At 37.0% G+C, this 19655-nt stretch overlaps 1 protein-coding gene across 2 annotated transcripts in view; it reads left to right on the top strand.

The window, feature by feature from the left end:
• SLC6A5 (solute carrier family 6 member 5) overlaps positions 1–18679 on the top strand; it is a 1534607-nt gene extending 1515928 nt beyond the window's left edge. For both annotated transcript variants that reach the window (XM_044082549.1, XM_044082548.1), the window contains exon 16: positions 12939–18679. In XM_044082549.1, coding sequence (XP_043938484.1) covers positions 12939–13094 — 156 coding nt within the window. In that variant the 3' untranslated portion in view covers positions 13095–18679. The remainder of the gene's footprint in view (positions 1–12938) is intronic.
• Positions 18680–19655: the final 976 nt, after the last annotated feature.

The following is a 19655-nucleotide window of genomic DNA, read 5'->3' as shown; positions in this document are numbered from 1 at the left end:
CATTATGTATTTCCAAGGCACTCTTCAGCATTGAAACGGTAACAATACACCTGAAATTCATGCTTTGTGTGAAATCAGAGTTTAGTTGGTAATCTTCACCAGGGATACAGAGGGTTATGATTGGGTCTCTGATCATAACCTCATTATTATGATCTCAAGACGTGAATGCCAAGAAATTCACCTTGACAGCGAAGCTTGATGGGTGAATCTTGGCATCAATGTCGAGAACACACAATAACAGGTTATGATCAGTGAGACCTGATTGTAATTCTTTGTAGTGCTTAGAGTTTTATCTACCTCTTGTACTATCTGTTACAGAAAAAAAAAGGCAGTAAAACACTTTGTGAGTGCTGTCTCATAGACAACTGTAAGGAAAAAGTCAGGAACAGTTTTAAATACTATCCCAATTTAAATGAGTTACTTACAGAATGACATCTGCAAACTTGCATGGATGTTTGAGGAAAGACATTCGGGGGCAGTTTAGAGGCAAGGAATATCCTTTTCTGATATCAGACTGTAGCAATGCTTAGGAGGTGTCTAATATTTGCTATACACCTCTGGAACTGTTGTTATGGCTGGGTCTCATAATACAGTGCATATCCAGAATATTATATAACCATTTTCTGAGCGTAATCATGGCGATCTATGCACTACAGATTATCAACAAGGTTTTAATAATGACTTACAAAACAAAATCCTTAATCTAAACAAAACTTAACTACAAACTCTAAGTGCAGTTTTGTGCATTTCACTAATATCTTTAAGTGCAGTTTTATGCATTTCACTAATATCTTCAAGTGCAGTTTTGTGCATTTCACTTATATCTTTAAGTGCAGTTTTGTGCATTTCACTAATATCTTTAAGTGCAGTTTTGTGCATTTCACTAATATCTTTCTTTTTATCTTTCTGGCTTTGTCTTGCAACTTAATAGAGTTGTTTTTGAGCCACTATCTCAGTCACTTTCCAGAAGCTGGTAGAGTGCCTCTGATGCCTTGTTCTTCATTATTGCAATTACTGTCTTTGCCTCTTTGTTAGCTAACCAGTATTCCATCTCAGCCTGGTCCATCTTTTCTATCTCTCACTTTTTTTTGCACTCCTCTTTTCTTTTAATAACTGCCTGAACTTCTGCACTAGTTTTCCTTATGAAGTAGCAATTTTTATGTAGAGTTCACCTAATGAACATCCCAGTCTAACCAACCAGTCAAATAATAAACTAGGTAACATTAAGGTGGCACTTCTTAATGGCTGGAGTATTAACAGTAAGCTATCTGATCTGGAGGTACATTTTCACTTTGAATGCATACATTTTGTGTCAAACCACTGAGACACAATGCAAGTGCAGTGAGAGTACCCCTGTATATCTGGGTGCTTATCATACATGCACCTCTGGTAGCAGTGGAGGAGTCTCACAGATCTTCCAAAGTGATACAAGACCTCCTGCTGTGAGCTCATAGGACTTGAGCTCACACTTAATAAGTCTGACTTTAAACTTATAGCGTTTTATCATTTCCCCTCCACTGCCCCACAAGATAATGAGAATTTCCTGGCGTTCCTTGGAAATATCCCATTAAACGATAGATATTTAATCCTCATTGACTTCAACTACCCCTCCATACATTGGAGTACCTACACTTCTAACAATGGGTATGCAAAGGGTTTCTTAGAGTGGATAAACGAGAGCTCCCCAAATCAAACTGGCAATAATCCGATCTCTACCCCTAGTTGTTCCCACATTAGTTAAGTCAGACCACCAAATGGTTACCTTTAATTTCAGAATGTCCACCCTAGTTAATCGATACTACCATCTTTATAGAGACATCAAAAAAGTAAACCTTTTACAATTGTATGACAAAGTTTCTAAATTCTCCCCTGTGAGCTCTACAATGGACCTCAGATAGGCTGCTATTATGCCAAGGATCTATATGTTCATATAGATAAATGCATTGACAGGTCAGTTATTACCAGAACCAAATATAGCTGTAAATCCAATAACAAATCTTTGTGGTGACCAGCAGATATAAACAAACTATTTCCAACCCAAAAGCCATTTCTAACAAGCTAGCCAATCTGTATGTTGCTATATTCTCCCCTGATGCTATCATCCTTGTCTTTTCTGCAACTAGAGCTCCTTTATCTTCTGCTCTTATGCCTTCATTTCTTGCAATCACTCATCTCAGGTACTTGTAGTTTCCTCAGCTCCTTTGTCTTCACTGCAAGGGTTCTGTACCATATAGAAGCAAAAATTACTGTTTTATACACGTTACTTTTTAACTTCTTTGGCATTCTTCTGTCACACGCTACTCTGGACCATCTATGCCCTTCTCATTCTACCTTTGACCTCCTCATTTTTCCTTCCATTGGCTTCAGTCACCCATCTCAGATACTTGAAGCCATTAACTTGTCCACTGTTTCCTCTTCTTTCTCAATTTTCAGCTTCTTCTCATTTCTCAAATTTGCTGCAATGACAGCTATCTTGTCTGTATGCAGTTTCATCCCATGTGCCTTCAGTTTTGCATTCTGTTCCCCTATCCATTGCTGAAGTTCTTGCTCAGAGTTTGCCTGTAATGCCACATCATCTGCATAAAGCCACTTTGTTGACCTGTCCCCTCTGACCTGTTTGCTAATGTAGTCCACTACCAGTATGAACAGCAGTGGTCTCAGAGCCGAATCCTGATGAACACCCACTCCCACTGGGAACCCTTTTGTGAGACTGAACAATATTTGCACTTGTAGATAGCCTGAGCTAATTTTTGCCATATTTCTGGGACTTTGAACTGCCCAAATCAGCTTTCTTGGGACCTCATAATATGTACTCCCAAAATCTAGAAATGCCCAGTTGGAGTTTTTCCTCAACTCTAGTTTCTTCTCAACTATCTGTTTCACTGCAAACAAATGGTTGGTTAAGCTGCATACTAATCTGCCTTTGAAGAGTTCATCCCAAATCTTACTTTCTACTACTCTGTGTATTTATTTATTGGTTATCCTCTCCAGTACACCTTCATGCAGTGTGACAGGAGTTTGACACATCTGCATTGCTGCAGTTGTGAATCTCCCCTTTATTCTTGTACTCTGGGACTAGAATGCTTATTCCCAAGTCATTTTTCTGTACATACTGCTATGAGTATTGTCTGAGTTTATTTTATCTGTAACTCTCCCAACAACTTGAGCATATCTTGACCTTATCTGAGCCTGCTACTTTCACTGAGTTCATTTTCCAGATCTTCAGCCTTGTCTGTTGACTTTAGATCCTTCTCTGACCACTCATTGTTGATTGTGACCACCAGTGGTTTAGACTGTGGGACAATTGTTTCAACAGGGGTCACTTTGCAACTGCTGATGACTTGTCCTTTTTCTATTCCTGTTGTCATGCCCATGTGGACCCAGTCCTTTTATATTCCTGTTGTCATGCCCATGTGGACCCAGTCCTTTTATATTCCTGTTCCTTGCTCCACCCATATGGACAGAGACAGTCCTCATATCCTGTCCTGTCTGCTTTCAAATGAACATTCAGGTCCCCCATTATCAACAGCAACTCTGGCTTTATCTCATAGGTCCTGTAGCTCATGTCTAAATGCACTCTTTTCTATGCTATCACAACCCTGTTGTGTGGCACAGGCTGAGGTTATGAATACTGCCCTGTCTTTACAATGGATTCTGATTGCCGTAAATCTATCTCTAATTCTGACAACATACCTCCCTGTGTTCTGAAGACTGTCCCTCACCACAATTCGTACATTATTCCTAATCTGCCCTTCCCATGAGTAGTAGAATCTGGATCTCTACTGGGCACCTTTGCTGCACTGCCCTTACATCTTGTCTCCTGGATACATTGCATGTGAAGTCTATTACTTACCATCATGTCATTCACTTTCAAGCTGTATCCATTGGGTTCCATAGAACAGCTCTGCTAAGTGAATGCTGCATGTAAAACCAACCAAAGTGACAAACATAAAGTATGGATTACCACACTCAGTATGGGTTCACTGAGTTCATAAATCATGACATTAAACATTTAATTAAGCTCAACCTGCAACTATTTAGATTTGTTAAGGGCAAGTTATCCCTTTTTAATCCTAATTTTTTGAGCTTCTTTGAAAAGTTTATGTAGGTAGTGGACAGCAGTGACACTGTTCCTGCTGTCTACCTGGATCTAGGAAGGAATTCAACACCCTATCATATGGTGGAATTGTGAATAAGCTTATGGCCTTCAATACCAGTCTGTATTTTCAACACCTTATTATATGATGGGATTATGGTATTAAACACTGATCTGTATGTAGTAAGATGGATTGTTAACTAGCTCATGTATAGAACTCACATTGTCAGGGTCAGTGGTGCCTCCTTAGTTAGGGGGGAGGTGACCACTGGAACCCCCTGGGTTCTGTATCGTGTTCCCTCCTTCTTGGCATTTATTTCTTTGCCCTTATAATACTGATAGCACAAATCTCTGTTTGAATATGTGCAGCAATGCCAGTAAGATGGGGTAGTTATTAAGTCAATGCCTGTAAGATGGGGTAGTTATTAAGTCAATGCCTGTAAGATGGGGGTAATTAAGTCAATGACTGTAAGATGGGGTAGTTATTAAGTCAGTGCCTGTAAAATGGGGTAGTTAAGTCAATGACTGTAAGATGGGGTAATTATTAAGTCAATGACTGTAAGTTTTGGTAGTTATTAAGTCAATGACTGTAAGATGGGGTAATTATTAAGTCAAACACTGATACTAGTAGCTTTCAAAATGAAGAAACACAAGTCAGCATCTGATACACCAAAAATGTCTCAAATTATTAAATGCTAAGAAATGCAATATCATATCTTTCAAAAAACAACAAATTAATACAACCTACTGCATCTATAACACCCCACTATCTAATGATTCAGTGTTCAGGGACTTGGGCACCTTGGTCGATGGCTTCCTCTCCTTTAGTAACACGTTAGAAAACTGTTAGTGTTCTCCTGTACTCTGCCTGGTCAGATTCATTATTGAATATAACACACCCTTTGACATGTATCTCAGTAGACCTATCAAAAAACAAAATCAAAACAATTCAGACATTCCTAGCAAAAAGGATGTCAGGCCTCAAACCTTTGCATAGCAGGAAAGTCCCTGTACTCTGTCAGATGTCAGGCCTCAAACCTTTGCATAGCAGGAAAGTCCCTGTACTATGTCAGATGTCAGGACTCAAACCTTTGCATAGCAGGAAAGTGCCTGTACTCTGTCAGATGTCAGGCCTCAAACCTTTGCATAGCAGGAAAGTGCCTGTACTCTGTCAGATGTCAGGCCTCAAACCTTTGCATAGCAGGAAAGTGCTTGTACTCTGTCAGATGTCAGGCCTCAAACCTTTGCATATCAGGAAAGGGCTTGTACTCTGTCAGATGGGTTCTTGGGGGAGAGCTGTCCTTTGCTTTTCATGCCCGAAGAGGTTTTATTATTCATGACCTCCTTCGTCTCTATCAGTCAGAAACTACGGCCAACACTGGAACAAGAGATCTCAATCTTTACTGGGAAAAAATGAAAGTAAATAATAATATTAAATGGATGGATTAGTTTATCACCCAGCACCGCCCCTTGCTCTGGAATAAGCTTCCATTACTTGTCAAGCAATGTGGTTCATTGACAGCCTTTAAGCAAAGTTTAGAAAACTAGACAGGTGCCCTAAAATACTCTGTGGGACATACAGGCATTGCCATCCTTGAAGTATCTGGTAGAGCCCAAAGTTGGTTATTGGTAAGGCATCTGTGGCTGCTGGTTCTATATGCTATTTTCTGTGATACTATGATTCTAAATATTTATTCTATATGCTATTTTCTGTGATATTATGATTCTAAATATTTATTCTATATGCTATTTTCTGTGATAATATGATTCTAAATATTTATTCTATATGCTATTTTCTGTGATACTATGATTCTAAATATTTATTCTATATGCTATTTTCTGTGATACTATGATTTAAATATTTACAGAAGTCTGTCTCAGTCTGTACAAGTTTCTGGGATACTATGATTCTAAATATTTACAGAAGGCTGTCTATCAGACTGTACAAGTTTCTGTGATACTATGATTCTAAATATTTACAGAAAGTTGTCTCTCAGTCTGTACAAGTTTCTGTGATACTATGATTCTAAATATTTACAGAAGGCTGTCTCTCAGACTGTACAAGTTTCTGTGATACTATGATTCTAAATATTTACAGAAGGCTGTCTCTCAGACTGTACAAGTTTCTGTGATACTATGATTCTAAATATTTACAGAAGGCTATCTCTCAGACTGTACAAGTTTCTGTGATACTATGATTCTAAATATTTACAGAAGGCTGTCTCTCAGACTGTACAAGTTTCTGTGATACTATGATTCTAAATATTTACAGAAGGCTGTCTCAGTCTGGAATATTTATTCTATATGCTGTTTTCTGTGATACTATGATTCTAAATATTTACAGAAGGCTGTCTCTCAGACTGTACAAGTTTCTGTGATACTATGATTCTAAATATTTACAGAAGGCTGTCTCTCAGACTGTACAAGTTTCTGTGATACTATGATTCTAAATATTTACAGAAGGCTGTCTCTCAGACTGTACAAGTTTCTGTGATACTATGATTCTAAATATTTACAGAAGGCTGTCTCTCAGACTGTACAAGTTTCTGTGATACTATGATTCTAAATATTTACAGAAGGCTGTCTCTCAGACTGTACAAGTTTCTGTGATACTATGATTCTAAATAATTACAGAAGGCTGTCTCTCAGACTGTACAAGTTTCTGTGATACTATGATTCTAAATATTTACAGAAGGCTGTGTCTCAGACTGTACAAGTTTCTGCAATACTATGATTCTAAATATTTATTCTATATGCTATTTTGTGTGATACTATGATTCTAAATATTTACAGATGGCTGACTCTCAGTCTGTACAAGATGCTGATAGCTCTTAAAAAGGGACCATATATTTCAGTTTCTACCCTTTTTTTCTCTGAATAAAAGTAAAAGGGGCTTACATAGGTATTGCATAGTTTATTGGCTTATTTATTTATGTACCTTTGTTAATAGGGTAGGTGAACTGGTCCAGGGCCCTTTTCAGAACAGACAAAAACATCAGCAGTAACAAACATATACAGTCTAACATATGCACTATAATGTACAAGTGTACACAATACTGATATAAAAGCTACAATCAGAAGGTGTAGACAGACATTACAGTAGGCTCATACTATTGTACACAATAAACAGCTTAGATGTTAAAACACTAAGTAATATGGAGGTTACTTATTCGTGGACATGGAAGCAGTTACATTAACAAATATCTATATTAAAATAACTTTTTATGCACCTTTTTTATTTCACACATTGAACAATGACACGGGTAGGTATTTTTATTGCAAGACATCTCTGAATTCAGTATAGTCCATTGCGCTTCTTATCACAGGTGGTAGTGAATGCCAACAAGCTGGTGTTATCTTAGAGAATAATTGGGTATCCAAAATCCATTCTTGATTTCACAATAGATAAACATGGTATGAGTTTTTAGTTTGCTGCTTAACAGTGGGCAATAATTTGTGTTCAATAAATTAAATACTAAAGAATTTAAAAGCAAGTGTGCTCTAGCAGTGAGGGTAACCAACTATTGACATAATAAGACAATGGCTTTCCATACTGATACCTTGACCAACAAGGTGTTGGGTTACTGACATAATAAGACAATGGCATTCCACACTTATACCTTGACCAACAAGGTGTTGGTTTACTGACATAATAAGACAATGGCATTCCACGCTGATACATTGACCAATAAGGTGTTGGGTTACTGACATAATGAGACAATGGCATCCCACACTGATACCTCGACCAACAAGGTGTTGGGTTACTGACATAATAAGACAATGGCGTTCCACACTGATACCTTGACCAACAAGGTGTTGGGTTACTGACATAATAAGACAATGGCTTTCCATACTGATACCTTGACCAACAAGGTGTTGGGTTACTGACATAATAAGACAATGGTGTTCCATACTGATACCTCAACCAACAAGGTGTTGGGTTACTGAAATAATAAGACAATGGTGTTTCACACTGATATGATATCTTGACCAACAAGGTGTTGGGTTACTGATATAATAAGACAATGGCGTTCCATACTGATACCTTGACCAACAAGGTGTTGGGTAACTGACATAATAAGACAATGGCGTTCCATACTGATACCTTGACCAACAAGGTGTTGCGTTACTGACATAATAAGACAATGGTGTTCCACACTGATACCTTGACCAACAAGGTGTTGGGTTACTGACATAAGACAATGGCGTTCCACACTGATACCTTGACCAGCAAGGTGTTGGGTTACTGACATAATAAGACAATGGCGTTCCACACTGATACCTTGACCAACAAGGTGTTGGGTTAATTACAAGACAATGGCTTTCCATACTGATACCTTGATCAACAAGGTGTTGGGTTAATTACTCAAACACCTTTTGAGTAATGGGTGTTTAAACCTACCAAATAAACTCAGGCAGCCAGAGACATCCCTTGAATACTTTGCCTGTCTAGATTTAGCCAATATAACTTGGGAACCCTCTGTTTCTTCCAGTGTCAGAGAAGAAGAGCTGTGGCTTCACTTAGCTCAGTTCACATCTCCCTTTTACTGCACCCCATGGAGCTCTCTTGGATAACTTTTTCTTAGATCCTTCCAGCAGTCCATTATTCCTTTTCTTGTATGACCACCAAAACTGCACACACAACTTAGGATTTTATCTGCGTAGGGTTTTATAGACTGGAAACATATCTCTTTGCATCTGGAGTTTATTAGGGAAGATTCGAGAGAAGGTGGACAGTGTGTAGTGTGTAGTGTTTCCTTGGGAGGCATGGCAGGTGTGTAAGAGAGTGAAGATTGTTGGGGCAGTTTAGGATCAATAAATGCAGCTTTTGTATGAAGGGCATAAGTCACCCTTTCAGCTGTAGAAGCTTAAGGCCATGGGAAAGTTTAAGTGTTGAAGCTGTGGGAAGGAGATGGTTGCATACCTGCAGAACCTGTGGTGAGATGTTGGAGCTTTGGATACAGGTATTAGCCATATGGGAAGTGTGGCTGTAGAAGAAGGGTAGGAAATTCATAGAAATGTTGTTAAGGAGGTAGAGAAGAGGGGAAAGAGCTGATATTTATCAGTGGATATGTAAAGTGCAAGAAAGTGAAACAACTGATGGCATATAAGTGGGAGGTGGAGATGAGAAAGACATATTTAGACAAGTGCATGAGGATTCACAGATCAAGTGAAGGCAGGTAATGAAATGAACCATGGGGTAGGCATGTGGGAGAAGTAGGAGTCACTTTTTGGACAGCAGAAGGACAGAAGCATTAATTGTAAGGTGGAATGTGAGAGATCACTATGCGAAATGTGGGAGGGGAGATAAAAGGGTCTTAGAAGTAGGAGCCAAAGTATGGGCAGCAGCAGGGCAGAAGTATTAATTGTAAGGTGGAATGTGAGACATCAGTATGCAGAATGTGGGAGGGGAGATAAAAGGGTCTTAGAAGTAGGAGTTACAGTATGGGCAGCAGAAGGACAGAGGCATTACATTGTAAGGTTGGATGTGAGAGATCAGTATGCAGAATGTGGGAGGGGTAAATCAAGGGACAGAAGTTATTAAGGACAGGTAGAGAGAGGTGTGAAAATCAGAGAATTTGACAACTTGGAGCAAAGGGAGAGGATGAAAGGGAAAGGTTTAGTGGGAATACACTGATTACGTAATAGGGACAGGTTGTTGCTGCAGAAATATTATGCAAGACAAATTTATGTAGATAGGCAAATGTTATTTGTCTCTTGATTTTAAACAAAACAATAGAAGAAACAGTAAAAAATGTAGAAAAACCATAACAATTCAAGAGCGATGAAAGGAGCTCACTGGCATTTTCATCCATCCACTTTACTGGGGCACAACAGAAGACCAACTGCCCAGTAGTTTTGGCATACCTCACACACACACACACACACACACACACACACACACACATACACACACACACACACACACACACACACACACACACACACACTCACACACAACAAGGTCAAATATGTCTGAACGCTAGCATTTTTGTCCTTTATTTAGTTTGTATTAAATTTTCTAAGACAAGGTTTTTCTCTGTCTTCATGTTTAAGTAATAGTGTGCTTGTATAATAACTACTTTTTTTTAAATTTGCTCTCTGACTCCAGATGCCTTTTTTGCTATGCAACATTTTCTTCTTTGGAGGCTCCTAGAATATGATGTTTATTTTAAACAAAACCAATATAAGATACAGTTCCTTTCCTAATGAAGTGTTCACAGTGCAACAGGTAGCACACTTATCTTCGATGCAGAAGCTGTGGGCTCTATTCCCAAACTAGGTAAATGGATTGCTGGCACTGCAGTGCAGCATGGAGGAATGCTGCATTCCTGGACATGTCATCCTTCAGATGAAATGTGAAACTGATGCCCCAGCTGTCTGAGTTGGTGGTAACTCATGTGGATGTAAGTGACTCCAAGCACCTATCAAAAAGAGTAAGGGAAGTGCCCTGATGCCCTGATCAAATTTCCCATAGTGGTATAAAAGCCACCATGAATCTCCCCTGAAAATAAGCTACTAGCCTCATGGAGCTAACCTGGTCAATACAGGATAAATAAAATAAATACATAAAATTCAGAAACAGGGCCAGCAACCAGTAGTTAGGCTATTGTTGAAATGTCCGTTTAACAAGATCTTGGAAATCAGTGATTCAGAGACACAATAGCTGCAATAAGGAAAGACATAATTATCAGGTAATTTGCACATCTCTAAATCACTTACTGATCACTGCAAGAAATTTGCTGCAGTAATCACCCAAAGGGGCCCATGAATTGCACTGGCATAGGAGTTACTCATCCATTCAGTCATTCATTCATTCCACTACACACATCTAAACACACACACACACACACACACACACACACACACACACACACACACACACACACACACACAAACACACACGCTATCCAACAGTTCCTGTTAAGTAAACTCACTGCCACCTACCTCTGACATGATCTGTTCCCCTGAAAATAAAGTATAAATGCAAGCTTTTGGCTGAGTTTTTGATGCAGTTGGAAGTAAGGAGTTACAGAGCTGAGCAGTCCTCTGAGTCACTTATCTGAGTAAATCATTTACTACAGGTATTTCTGGGGAGAGCACATGATTCATTATTACATGACTCTCCTCTGCAATGACTCATTAGCATTTGTTGCAAACCAAAGGGACAGACCACAACAGGGTCATCATACTGCACAAGATGTTTCAGAGTCATCACAATACATCAGGTGTTGTAAAATCATAGGTTGACAGGTTCAGAGATGTGTACTAGGCTAATGACCCCTTGGGTCTTTTTAAGCCTAGCCATGAATCCAAAATCCCTGACAATTGTCATCACACTGCATCAGGTATTTCAAGGTCATCACACTGCACCAAGATTTTTAGACTCATCACACTGCACCAGATGTTTCAGTCTTCACACTGCACCAGATGTTGCAGCATCATCACACTGCACCAGATATTATATTACAGCATCACACTGCACTCGATGCTGCAGAGTCAGCACATTGTACCAGATGTTTCAGACTTCACACTTCACCAGATATTGCAGCATCACACTGCACCAGATATTGCAGCATCATCACACCGCACCAGATATTATAGCATTACATTGGACCAGATGTTTCAGTCTTTACACTGCACCAGATGTTGTAGAATCACACTGCACCAGATGTTGTGGAGTCATCACACTGCACCAAACTTTTCATAGTCACAGCAATATATTAGTTATTTCAGTTATCACACTCCACGTTTTTGTATAAATACTACTTTACATGAATGGTAAGTGCTTGTCAGGGTCTCATTAACATGCACTTGAGGTAACAAATTTTGGCCCTGTCCTATGGTGTATATAACACAAAGTCACCTAACGAATTTATTGACATAATGTTTTCAAATGCTTGCAGATTGCTCTATGCAAGCTTTCTTTTTAATTAGTCATCCTAGCATAAGGTTTCTAACTATTCTTTTTAGAGGTGACAGCCATAGCTTGGTCATACACTGTCTCACTCTGGCATTCCTCAGAACTGTTAAATGTTTTGGATTTGATAAAATGAATATAAAGATACAAGAAGAAAATTACCTTCTTGCAGTAAAGGGAGATTTTGAAAGGATACTACCCGTGACTAAAAGCAAGTCACCACACAACTTTTCAGCATGGTTTGAGAAGAGAATTGTAGGGAAACTTCAAAGTTAGAAACTAGAAATGGATTTGCTTAGACCCCAAGTAAAGAGTGCTTTTCATGCTAATTTTGCCTGAACCTGCAATACATAAGTTAAGTGGCTAGAAACAAATATTGTGAAGTGAAGAGTATTTGTAAATCTAGTAATTAATACAGAGTTTTATATGTTGATGTTCTTTTGTACATTGTCTTTGTATTCTGTTTGTAATGTTTTATACAGTTTGGTTTTGCAAAAAAAAAAAAAGTTGTATGTCATTCATAGTTGATCCTATACTTCATTTACCTCTATGATCATCCCTATTTGATATGAAATAAAATAAAACCATTAAAGTTGCCTGTTTTATTTTTATTGTAATAATCTATCATTTCATTCCAGCCCAAAATAAATTTACCATTAAGTTATTCCATACCATACTTCTGGAGGACATATTCTTTTTATCTATAACTAGGAGCATAAATGAAAAATCAGGTATTTTTAAAAGAAAACAGTAAGTAGTCTAGAAATTCAATCTATTTATTTAGAAAATGAAAAATGTGAATGAGTCTATTTGTGTTTTATTAAGTAATATGTTTTCCTTTTGAACATCTTGTACTCCTTCTTTTAACGGTCCACACACACATTCTCACGTTTTATACATTTCTTTATTCTCATCTTGCAGAGGCTGAAGCTGGTTTGCTCACCACAGCCAGACTGGGGTCCATTTTTGGCTAAGCACCGTGGAGAACGTTACAAGAATATGATTGACCCATTGGGAACATCTTCTCTAGGACTCAAACTACCACCCAAAGATATAGAGATGGGAGCGCATTGCTAGTAGCGTCTGGTTTCTGGAAACTGCAAAGGTTGCATCATCACCATCATTTGAATCACTGTTTTGTTTGTCTCGATAAAAACAAGCGAATCTCGTGACATAATCAATTTCCTGTGCAACAAGCAGAACCGCCCTTGTGTTAATGTCACGATCTGCATTCATATCCATGATGAGTGTTGCTGTAGTCACAAAAATAGCATGTCACAGTATCTTAGGATAAAAGCCATTTGCTGGGTAATTGCTAAAGCAAACCATAATCTGCAGCTAATTTCTGTAGATGTTACCCAGACAGAAGTTTACTAAATATTACTGTATAGAGTATAATTCCTTCTAGGCAACCTTTTGTCAAAGTACATGTGGTAGTAGCCGGTTGTATGCTATCAATGTCCAAAAGTATACGGTTACCATAGACTTTTAACTAATGCTTTAAATGTTTATCTGTGCATTAGTTATTCTGAATTTTGTGTAATTATTAGAACAGCATTCAACCTTGCTGCACTTACAGGAGAAGAAAAATGTAGTATACTTATTATACTAATATATAAAACGCTAAGAGCTGGACCCAAATGTCTCATTGCGCATTTCGAAACATAATCAGAATGCCATATATGCATTTTAGTCTGATGCTTTGGGTGACTGAAGATATATACGTTTACTTAGATGTAAACACTAGTTGAAATTGTGAAGTCAAGAGACGGGTACTAAAATTTAATTATCTAGGCTATGAAAATGTCAGCTTTAAAACAGTTATATAAAAAATAGCAGAAAATGTATGTGCAACTAATTTTTACAAAACTCTTGACTCCAGCTGTCAGTTTAGTTTGTTTTAATTTTTATGTTTGAGTTTTAAAATATATATTTATTTTTAACAATAATAATTCCTTTTTCTAAATGTAGAACACCTACATTGTAGATCCTCTAACTTTATGGCACCAAAAACCCTTCTCATCCCCAAGACTGTGACACTTTTCACTGGTCATTTAAGCCTACTTAAGCTTTCTTACTAGCGTTCTAATTCTGCAGTTTTCTTAAAACCATGCTATACTGCATTATTGTACTCTGTATTCCCATAGTATTCCAATTATTTATTTCTTTTGCCATAAAAACAAATTATGAATGTTTACATTTAGTAGTGTCATTGTTAGTAACACCATACCATTTGATATGGATTGTTCTGCATTGTATAGAGTAATGAAAAGCTGTCAAATCCTGTTACAACAGTATAGGAGGCAGCTGTATCCCTGTTCCATGGGGTACTTCTGGAGGACATATTCTCTTGTCAATTAAGGTGAAGACCAAGTTTATGCTGAGCCTTGACATTACACATTTTCAAGTGCTCATTGTATTTAAAGAATTAAGACAACTTGTTCATTACAATTTCATCTAAAATACAATTATTCGTAATAATTGCATTGCAAGCTCATTTTTGAAATTCTATTATTTTGTTTAGGTGGGTGGAATGTACAACAAGGGGACATTTTTACAGCAATCTTGTAAAATACAAATACGAAAATGGTTAAAGTACATTGATTAGTAAACTTAATAAGTGTAGTGCAGGAAAACATAAAATCAGAATAAACAAAGAAGGAAAACAAATTCGAACAATACTGGAGTTTGCAGTATAAATTAGTATCATATCACACAGAACAAAGTACATTCTGTAGCTTTCATTTCTAGCTTTATAGCCAAGGTGTTATCTGAATAAGACATAGCTGAAAAAGTCTTAATGGGGAAGGTTTGAGGATAAGTGGGCAATAGAGCAGAACTGAAGCGAGATTACAGACTGGAGTTACAATGGTAATTGATTAAGCTAAGGTGAATTGTAGCTCCATCCTTAGTAGGCTATTGTTATAAACATTCCTGGATGAAAGTAAGGCAAGTGCCTAGAAACAAGGTGAAGTTGTTTAAACAGATGATTGAGGCTTGCTTTCAGTGAGGCTAACATGGGTTTAGATGTGATATTTTGGAACAAAGGCATTAGACTGGACAAGATGTTAGCTGTGAAGCTTAACTGGTACTTCAGGGGACCCTTTCAAGTTGAGGAGTCTGGTCATTTGTAAGCTCTATGATTAGGTGTAACAGTTTGAATTAGGTACTGGTATAGATTCACGTACTCTTATAACTCTAAGATACATTGTTATTGTTGCAATGCATGGTTGCATTGGCTATATGTTGAACTGGCAGACCCAACACCATTCTGCATAGTCCTTGTTTATCTTACTAAATAACAGCAACACTTTCTTTATGTTGTCTGTTGTTTCTAAACTCTCTAAATGGTACTTATTTTTCAAAAGATACTGACTTTCAATGTAAGTGTGAAAATGAGAAAATATGTCCCCCATATTAGACATATATACCTTTAGTATCATTTTATGACTATACAAATGCAAGCTTTTAGGAAATTGTTCAGTGTTCATGTACTGTGTACTAGTGTTGTTAATGTCTCAATTAGTATATTATATAAAAGTAGAAATGGTAAATGTAGAGCAGATTAACCCAAACTTTCTTCCTGTTAAGGTAAAAACAATAGCATAGTTTAATTTTGAGGACTGCCTATTTATTTATTTTCATTCTTTTAGTATGTTGTTCTGTCTTTCTTACTGCAGGGTCTCAGGTAAATCTTAAGTTCAGACGTATGTTCCTTTATATATTGTTTCATTGGATACTATTGCTTTAGTTTTGCATTTTGGTTATTTATTTATATTCTTTTGGACCATAGTAACATGATACCATTCATGTGTCTGTGTAGCATTAAAATGTTCAGTCTGTGTATTGCATTACCGGATGTTTCACGCACAGTCAAAACTTGTCTAGTTTGTAAGTCAAAATGAAAAGCCATAATGGCCACTGAGGGCTGATTTCCTGATACTCTGAGTTTAACAAAGACATTATACTGTAATGTACCATAATATATAGTAACAGATGAAACATTAGATTATCTAACTTACTAAGCTTTACTTAGGGGAAACATAGTTTTCTATTTCCCCTGTAATAATTTACAAAGTGTACATTGACAGTGTCTGCATGTTTCATGATCTCAAAGGGTTATATGTTTGGTAAAAGCCATAGATATTCCTTGAGAGCAAAGCCGGACTGCATATTGGTAGAATTTTAACAAGAAGACATTCACAACAGGTCTTGATCTCCAGCCATGGTATGTGGCTTTGAAATGAATGTTTTGGTCTCATCACCTGCAGTACTTGTCAGGAGAACTTCTAAAACTCACAGGATCAGTTCTAATGGATAGAGCCATTTTTGTAGTTTCTGTGTGACTCAAATGGTTAACATTAATTTGCGAAGAGATAAGACAGAGCAGTCAGTAATTTCCACTTAACGTTTCAGGGTGAAGATCTCTTTAAAAATGTTACTTAAGCCCTTTTGTCATCTGTGTGAAAAGTAGACTCCTATCATCTTTCTGCTCACCATTCTATAAATGAAGGAAAACAACCACTAGGTAATAATCTCATGTGCATACAGATACCCCTCTCTCCCACTCACATACAATAACAAGGCCATTTAAATAAAAAGTACAGTGGTTTATCTTGGCAGAGAGTGGTTAAATAGTGGAGCAACAGCAGAAAGATTAGTAGAGAATTATACTTTAGTTTAAAACATAATAAAATTTTGTATAATTAAAAATATATAAAATAGTTGTTGAAATAGGTAAGTTTCTAAAATATCATTAACATATTTGTAATCGTGAGTAATCCACTGGGTACTTCAGGATAGCATATGCAATTTTGCTAATTTACATTATCAGCTTCTTTATGATCATATCCCAAAGCAATAAGTTATTATCAGGCAGAAATGTTAGGTGGCCAGAAACATGATGGCTATAGTTTGGAAAGCTATTACTAAGGAGTAAAACTAATTCAGTCAAGTTATCTAGACTCATGGCTCTATTCCAGATCAGCTTTAGTTATCCATACTCATGGCTCTATTCCAGATCAACTTTAGTTATCCGTACTTATAGCTCTGTTCTAGATCAGCTTTAGTTATCCATACTCATGGCTCTGTTCCAGATCAGCTTTGGTTATCCATACTCATAGCTCTATTCCAGATCAGCGTTAGTTATCCATACTCATGGCTCTATTCTAGATCAGTGTTAGTTATCCATACTCATGGCTCTGTTCAAGATCAGCTTTAGTTATCCATACTCATGGCTGTATTCCAGAACAGCTTTAGTTATCTGTACTCATAGTGCTGTTCTAGATCAGCTTTAGTTATCCATACTCACGGCTCTATTCCAGATCAGATTTAGTTATCATACTCATAGCTCTTTTCTAGATCAGCTTTAGTTATCCATACTCACAACTCTATTCCAGATCAGCTTTAGTTATCCATACTCATAGCTCTGTTCTAGATCAGCTTTAGTTATCCCTACTCATGGCTCTGTTACAGATAGGCTTTAGTGCTAAAACATATGGCATCATGTTTATCATACTGCCGGGACTTCTGGAAATAATAACTTTATGTCTGTGAATTTCTCCATTTAAGACATTGGTTAGATATTGTTTGTAAAACATATTTGCTCACAAGAATGTAAACATTATTTTTATTATTATTGTTATTGTTATGCAAAACAAGAAACACATTCACTTGTATTATGTGAACTGTATCCAATAAAGAGAAAAATGACTACATTAAGTGCAATGGAGAAGATGTGATAAACCAATGTTTACTATCTTCAGCTTCACAAGAGAATTTCTTACCACTCACGCATGCAGACTCTTATAACTAAAACATAGTGTGTGAAATGTAGCTCCTTTGTTTTGCTTTTCATGCGATTGATGTTATTCTTAGTACCATGTAGAAACAAGCTTATCTGTAGCAATTTTTATCATTTTTGAATCAGTAAAAAAGAAATACACATGAAAAGTAATTTCATAATTACTGATTCAGAAGTGTTCAATGGAGGTATTGCTAAATATCTGTCTTTTTTGTCAATTTCTCTCTCATTCAGCTGTTTTCTAGAATTGGAGAAATAGGAGAATTTGAAAAACAGTTTATAATGTTGCTTCTTATTATCAACATATTTCTATTTCAGTGCATTTTCAGGTAGCCACTGGCCTTAGAGATGCATTCCTTAAGTAGAAATGTTAGGAATAAATGTGAAACTAGAGTTAGCTTATTGTTGTCTTTATATTTTGTGTAGTGTATGCAGTGTCCTTCTGGCACTTTATTGTGGACCTATCATGGTATAGGTGAACTTTTAATTACTTGTGCAATGTCTCATATACATATATATATATATGTTTAGTACATTGTAAATGGGGTACTGCTGCCTATGGATACAGACTTGTGCCTCAATCAGGTCATCGTATTTCTCATTAGATATACACATGTGAATGGAATGTACATGAGTACATGACTCATATTATATATATACACGTGAATGGAATGTACATGAGTACATGACTCATTTGAAAGATTATTTACTCTTGAGGCCCTACCTCAGATTTTATATTTATGTATACAGATAAATTTAATGTATTATATATATATGCCTATATTCTGATGTTACAAATAATTTATCATATAATGTAGAAGTTATAAGAATCACTGAATAAATGTCAATGTTTAAGTCATTCTTGTCTCTGTGATGTGTCTTCAAAGATAGCAGTAAATACCACTTGTATTTTCTCAAATTATGTCAGCTTGGTGTCTTTATTATTTTAAATAAGGTTTACTCCTGGTGTAATATCTTATGACCTAGAGTTACTTAGCATGGTCCTATGATGATAAACTTTCACTGATGTTCGAGGCAACTCACAACATACCAGTTGTACACTGTGGTTGTTTTGTTGATGTATGGGTTCAAATCTGATGAAAGTTTCTAGAAACCTGGAGTACTGCCCTGTTTACACTGCAGTACATCACCAGGGGGCAATGAACAATGTTTCCCTGAATCTCTGTATCTGGAATCAAAAGAAGTCATTTGGCCAGTTTAAATTTTTAGATTTTAATTTTCTGCTAAAACCATTACAGAAGGCTTTTAACACTGACATTAACTCTTGTTTTTGTCATCACACATTATACATGCTTTCATAAATGTAATTGAAAAAAAGTAGTAAAGTAGTACAACTTAAACAATACATTTTGCCAGGCCAGTATACATCTGAATTGATTTTTTTAATTCATTGACTAAACATTACTTGAAGCCAGTCAGTCAAGTCTCAAAAGATCAGAAGGGCAAAGTAGTGACAGCAATTTACCCAAGTTCTTATGACCATGGGGTTAGCTTCATTAGGGGGTACAACATTCCCATGTTCTTAAGACCATGGGATTAGCTTCATTTACCAAGTTTTTATGACCATGGGGGTTAGCTTTATTTACCCATGCTCTTATGACCACGGAATTAGCTTCATTAGGGAGTACAGCTTCCCCATGTTTTTAAGATCATGAGGTTAGCTTCATTAGGTGGTACAACTTATTCAAGTTCTTATGACCATGGGGTTAGCTTCAATAGGGGGTACAACTTACCCAAGTTCTTATGGCCATGGGGTTTGCTTCATTAGGGGATATAAGGAGTACATCAGTCTGCATGGGGGTTTTGAACTCAGT

This window comes from Protopterus annectens, chromosome 9.part0 (assembly GCF_019279795.1).
Source record: "Protopterus annectens isolate FY-2018-M chromosome 9.part0, PAN1.0, whole genome shotgun sequence".
NCBI classification, from domain to species: Eukaryota; Metazoa; Chordata; order Ceratodontiformes; family Protopteridae; genus Protopterus; species Protopterus annectens.
This window is presented reverse-complemented; position numbering and strand designations above follow the sequence as displayed.